The sequence below is a fragment of the Homarus americanus genome, unplaced genomic scaffold (genome assembly GCF_018991925.1).
Source record: "Homarus americanus isolate GMGI-L3 unplaced genomic scaffold, GMGI_Hamer_2.0 scaffold59578, whole genome shotgun sequence".
NCBI lineage: Eukaryota > Metazoa > Arthropoda > Malacostraca > Decapoda > Nephropidae > Homarus > Homarus americanus.
This window is the reverse complement of record NW_024712913.1, coordinates 761,434-768,050: the sequence shown is the minus strand read 5'-3', so window position 1 is coordinate 768,050 and position 6,617 is coordinate 761,434. Positions and strand designations below refer to the sequence as shown.

The following is a 6,617-nucleotide window of genomic DNA, read 5'->3' as shown; positions in this document are numbered from 1 at the left end:
ACATCATAATCACGCTTACCAACCCTATCAAGACGACAGTAGAGGTGGTGTTCAATTTGAAATCCATTGCACCCAGAGGTAAAAGTAATTTATGGTCTGATTGCACAGGTATACACTACTTATTTTTAGCACTACCTACTATATCATGGCTTCAAACATCATACTGAATTACAGTAGCTGGTAGTGGTAAGAATATCCAGAAGCAATTTTTTTCTTTGTTTATTAAACAAATAAATGAAGTAGTATTACAGGTTGCCCCAAAACTGCACAACATAAAATCGGTGATTATTTTTTCTTTTTAAAAATGTAAGTTTTGTCTTACTTAACAGTAATTGTTTTCAGATATTAAGGAGGCCCTACAAAGGCTGATCTGCCCCAAATCCCACACCCATTAGAGCTTGCCATGGCTGTATAATAAAGTAAAGTACTGTATTGTATAAAATGTCAAATCGCTCAATTTAGTAAGCAGTGAATTAATATAGTTGCAAATCAATATTAATACAAATATTCAATTTGTTGATAGTACAGTACTACATATGTAATATGTGGATACTAGCACTTGTTTAGATATTTTTACTACCTGTAAGATTTGTCTTAGCCCTTTCTTGTTTTCTTGCATCACACACTCTGAATTTTATGTATTGTACACCTCAATCCACCACATAAAAGTTGGAAGAGTAAATTGTGTAATATAGATTTTAAAATAACAATTACTAACTACAGTAAGATCCCTCTAAGTTGGAAACCCCCATAAGTCAGACAAGCTCTGGTTTAGGAGGGTTGTGTGGAGCAGAAGTTGGGAGAGGAGTCCGGTCCCGCATGTTTTATTTTGTGACCACTGCTCGCCCTGTTTTTGTTTTTTTTTAATTTAGTGCTTCCCTAGTGTGCTATTATGGCAATACACCACCACTGAGGATTACTGGAAAAAAAGGAATGGTGCTCAGAACTCTACAAATTGAAGAGAAACTAAAGATATACAGAATTGAATCTGGAGTCTTCATGAATGTTAACTGTGAGCGGTTTGGGCTAAAGTGGAGTATTTTTATGACATCACGCAGATTTAAGTACATACTAGATAAGAGTGTAAATAAATATAAGTGTAAGCAGCCAACCATCGTCCTCCACCTGATTCATCTGCTACATCAAAAGTAAGTGCTCTGTAAATATATATATTGTTAACTTTAATATTGTTTTGGGAAGGAATTTTTCAGGAAAATGATGCTTGAAAGCACTCGGGGCGGACGTTACACATAAATCGGAATTCTAGATAAGTCGGACAGTCTCTAGCCCCATATAGTCCAACTTAAGGAGGTCAGTTTTAAAAAGGACCATGAACAGGACTGCTAAGTAATTAATTTTCTGGATACATCCACAAGGAAAACTTACACTAACAACAATAACCTAGAACTGTTTTATATAGATGGTTCAGTGGTCCTCTTCATGTTTATATGTCATTGATATAAGCATCTTTTTCCTCAAAATTTCAATCATGATAGCGTACAATAATGTTATACCTGTACACTCTCATCAAAAACTTCTCGAACACCTGGACACGATGGATGTGAATGAGCAGAATGGGGCTTGTCATCTTGGAATGGTTTCAGATTTTTCGTTCATTTTTCAGATTACATAGTTCTTATAGCGTTTGAGAAGTTTTTGGTGAGTGTACTGTACATAGCTACCTATTTTTGTATCTATACTGTATATTAAATTTAAAGCATTTACATTTATATTGGCTCTCACCAGTAAAACTAACCATATCAAAGTTACAGTTCTATGGTGCTAACAGTTCTAACAAAACTTCCTTTTCTTGTGATGTGATATCAGGATGCCAAAAGTCAACCAATAACACAGCCCTTGGAGTGGCTTGTGATGAGCTTGACTGGTTAACAAAAGTAGCCGAGTGTTCAAAAGAATCATCAAAGAGTACTGTTTCCTCTTTCTTCCATTTATACTGTGTTCCTGCAACTTCTAGCCAGCAACCATCTGGAATATTTAGTCCTGGAAAATAGAAAAAATTAACATTATTAAAAATTAAGACTGAAATATGAAATTCCACTTAAACCCTATATACTGTACACAAATTCCCCGAATGTAACCCTCCCCAAAAAAACACACACACACAATATCATTCGTAAATTTTGGTCATATAGATTCATGGGAATTAATTAATGAAATATGGAAGTGAAGACAAAGTTCTTATATGGACCAACTAAGTGGCAGAGTGGACTTTCAAATATGGACCACTTTACCACGTCTGGTAATCTTCCAGACAAAGAAAAAATAAAATGAAATCATAGGAAGTTTTTGGTCTTCATAAGTAGAAAATAGTTTCTAGAGTAGGTAAATGCAATGAAAATACCTGTATGGGTTAGAAGTGGATCAATTCACCCTAATACCATCCCAACTTAACCTTTGAAAGTTTTCCTTTGGGAACACTTGGGCATAGGGGCTACTGGACTTGGGAGGTGGGGAGAGACCATGGGGGAGAAGTGGGGTTGACAGGCATGAATGCAGTCAGGGAGCTACTGCAGGGGGTAGGCATCATGAGGAAGCCGAGCATTGGGCAATCTATATTGGGCAATGCTATAGTTGGCAATGGAGTTAGAACCCTATGGGGGCCTCATCATTCATTAGGGTTAGTTGTTACGGGTTAAAACTGGGAGGAAGATAAGATTGATGAGTGAAATCCAGAGAACAAAATACGTTCTGGCAGAGCTAATGTTTTGTTATCGAGCTTAATATGCAAGGTGGTAGGATACACCACCTAGGCAGACAAGGACCTGTACTCCCTAACCAGTCAAGGATCCTATGACTAAGTCATATGTCAGGGCTGCAGGTCTGGGGTTGAAACCCTTGCAGTAGACTTTCAAACTGCTCTCAGCCATAAAAGAAAGTTACCTGCCAGTCCTCTCAATACCTAATTTTACAACTTGAGAAGACGGTCAAGTGCAGTATCGGCAATGCTGCCTCCTTGTGTACCAAAGGTTTAGTATACAGTGTGCTGTATCCACAATCCCTAATGAGCAGTCATGGGACCCACTTTCACTTTTAAAATTATTTATGCCTGGGAGGCAAAGGAAGAGTTCCCTCTATCTGCCATGTTTAATTTCTGTGAGTAAACATTTATCAGGTTCTTTGCAAATGATTCTTTCCAGAATTTTTTTTTATTAAAATACAAGATAACTGTATTATTTTATGTTAGTAGGTTAGTTTGGTTCTTTTTATGTATGACAAACTAAAAAAGTATCAGTGTCTGGTACTTTGGGAATGTTAGTTGCCAGGAGTTTGTGATGCATCGTCAATAATTTATCATTCGTAAAATGAAACCTAACAAAATAATAAAGTTGCCTTTATTAACATCCAAACAAGAAACCGACAAAGCGGAAATGTGGAAGCTTGTTGATCTCACCTCCCAGACATATATAATTGTAAAACATATTCCTCATACAATTATTGGCCTCTTCATGATGTAAGAAAGCATATACAGTATTTTCTATGGTGATAAGTCCTATCGCAGTTACTTGTGGAGTGCCTCTCTCTTAGGCTATTACCCTAATTTCACCTCATTAACATCCCAATACTTCCTGGAGAGTAAAGTTAGGTTAAGTTAGGGTTTTTAATCATCACATGAAATTAACTGGGGTGTCTACTGATCATGTGATCCTGTATATATACTATCATGAATTCCCAAATTGCACTTCCTGTTTTTGGCATCATCATAGGTTAGGGGGAAAAAAATCCATAATTAGCTGTTAATTACCTAGGTGACACCTTAGTCGCACGTTACTAGGACCATGGTGCGGCTCAATATGGGAGTCTGGATACAATATGGAAAAGCAAGCATTTCCAAAGACACAATCTTTCATGAGTGATGGCAGTGCCTCCAATATGGCTGAAACATTTGGACATCTCTGTGAATTAGACTTATTCATGCGTCCTTGATCAATAAACGGAAATATACACCAGTGACCATTATCAATATCATTTAATTTCCAGCCCCAATTGTCTCCATTTTTAAGAGCATTGAAGACTGACATAAAATCCTTTAAAATGATGGAGAAATTCAACTTCAGAAACCCAAGTTCTTTCTTGTACACTTCAAAGTCATTCCAGTAAGGGTTAGCAGCAAGCTCCATGTAAAAGAGGGTTGGTTTCTGAAGTTCCAAGTTGGATTTCTTTTTCTTAGGTTCATCATCCAATTCACATTTTGAAAAAGGACTGCTTTCATACTCAATCTTTTTAACAGCATCTTCTAATTGTTGAGAAATAAACTCAGGTTTATTTGCTCTAATTTCTTTCATTTTCTGAACAATCTGAGTCTTCAATTCTTCATATTTCTTACAACGCACACAACCAGGATTTTTGCACGTTTCACTTTCTGAATGATCATGAGTTGGAAGTAGATAAAAGATTTTCTTAAGCATATGTATAAGTATGACTTTCACGGGTAAATTGGTGTACTTTTTGTAAAACATAAATAGAAAAAATGCAGCAAATGAAGTTCCCATCACTAGAGCAGGCAGAAAAGGCAGAGCAGGGTTTGGTAGGCCTGCAAGGAATGTCGCACAGCACTCTCTGACACCCATTGTAAAAGAGTAAATATATCAATTGCTTCTTGGCTATTTGTCTGACACTTAAAGCGACAATAACAATTTTCAACACCGATAAAGAGTCACTAGTGTGGCCGTCCGTTTCGTCTGCTGTTTGTTTATCTTTTTCCGTTGCTATGTTAAAACTGTACCACGAACACTGCCGGCCGAGTGTGGTGTAAATATCGTACATTGTTTCAAAAAATAATGTTCAGTGTTGTCGTACATTTTAAAAAGTACACTGTACGAGTTACATTGAACATGAATATTTTAATTCTTATAAATAACATGTAATTTGTCTTATTATAAATATCATTCGAAATATTTAGCTTAAAACACCTAATTTTAAATCAAGTATGAATTAAAGTATGAGGAAGTTGCTTCTCCAGGGACTTAATGGAAGATATCGAATGAATAAGTATACGAATACCAAGTTAGATAATTAAGATATTAATATTGAATATGATTGTTTGTTAGGTGTTGATCAGGAATTTTTAAACCTGTTTTTTTTCCATATTCGCCACTTATCAGCTTACTAGCTTATACCTATTTTGTAATATATTGTAGAGGATTCCTCCCCTACAAACGCTGTTTGTCGCTCAGTACCCGACCCCGCGAATTCCCCAGTGTATGCCTCGTGGTCTAGGTCAACCAGCACCGCCCACGGAGCGGAGGTCAACTATCTACCCACGCCTACCTCCGCTATAAAAGACCTGACCTCGTGGTGACCTGCCTCTTTTCTACCTACACCAACCAGCCAGCAACACCTCCTCCTCCTTCGCCTGCCTGGCGGTCCTCGCTCCCGCCGGCGAGCATGGCGACCCACAAGCTGGTCCTCCTCTGAGCACCCTCACCAACCAGCTCTCTCTACATCACGCTTGTAACCACGCTGCCACTTCCCAGCACCAAGCTGCATTGTACATCCAATACACATGTATACGGAGAGCACATTGTGAGTTGCCTTTCTCCATCCCATCCTGAGTGTGAACCCCAACAACTCGTACCCCACAAATGGTGATCCCACAATACAAGGCTGTGCTGAAGAAACCTCTGCCTTCCCCTGAAAAACACCGTCGTATTGATGAGTGAATATCTTGGGGAGATTTATTCTTGGAGGAAGGAGTGCCCTCCTAAGAAAGATTCAATGCTATTAATATTGGTCAGTTTTTAGTATGTTACATGATTTGATATATATATATATATATATATATATATATATATATATATATATATATATATATATATATATATATATATATATATATATATATATAGTATATATATATGCGACCTGTGGTGTAATAGTCAGCATGCTTGCCTCGCAAGCGAGCGGACCCGGGTTTGATCCCAGAAGTAATTGGGAACCTGGATGTTAATCGATTTGCGGATCGTGTTCTGGGGTAATTGGGTTGCCAGTGCAGTTGGCGAGTTGTCCGGTCTTCCCGGACTATTCCTTGACACTGGGGTCAGGCAGCTCGTTAACTCAGGGTGTGGTTGTTGTCCTGGCGACAGCTTCTACACCTTAAACAAATTCACGAGAATCTCGGAAACTACTTTACCGATCTGTAGTGATGATGGACGGTGTTATATGTAGTGATGATGATGGATGATGTTATATGTAGTGATGATGGATGATGTTATATATAGTGATGATGGATGATGTTATATGTAGTGATGATGGATGTTGTTATATGTAGTGATGATGGGTGGTGTTATATGTAGTAGTGATGATGGATGGTGTTATATGTAGTGATGATGGATGGTGTTGTATGTAGTGATGATGGATGGTGTTATATGTAGTGATGATGGATGATGTTATATGCAGTGATGATGGGTAGTGTTATATGTAATGATGATTAGACAATAATATAATAACAGTTTAATACTAAAAAAATATACTTTGCTGTACTGTTGTAGTGAAAAACATGATGGAACTTACATACACCGTTAATGAACTATTGATGGAAGAAGAAGTTTTGGGAACTGAACAGTGAGACAATGTTGAGCCTCCCGGAGGGTGGCAAT

The 6,617-nt window shown here is 37.6% G+C and overlaps 1 protein-coding gene across 1 annotated transcript; it reads right to left on the bottom strand.

The window, feature by feature from the left end:
• Positions 1-203: 203 nt before the first annotated feature.
• LOC121864368 (aspartate beta-hydroxylase domain-containing protein 2-like) lies at positions 204-4,741 on the bottom strand. The gene is made up of 2 exons (XM_042363405.1): positions 3,764-4,741; positions 204-2,001 (listed from the first exon to the last, which is right to left on the bottom strand). Exons 1-2 carry the CDS (start codon positions 4,587-4,589, stop codon positions 1,775-1,777), a joined length of 1,053 nt encoding a protein of 350 aa, XP_042219339.1. The 5' UTR covers positions 4,590-4,741; the 3' UTR covers positions 204-1,774.
• Positions 4,742-6,617: the final 1,876 nt, after the last annotated feature.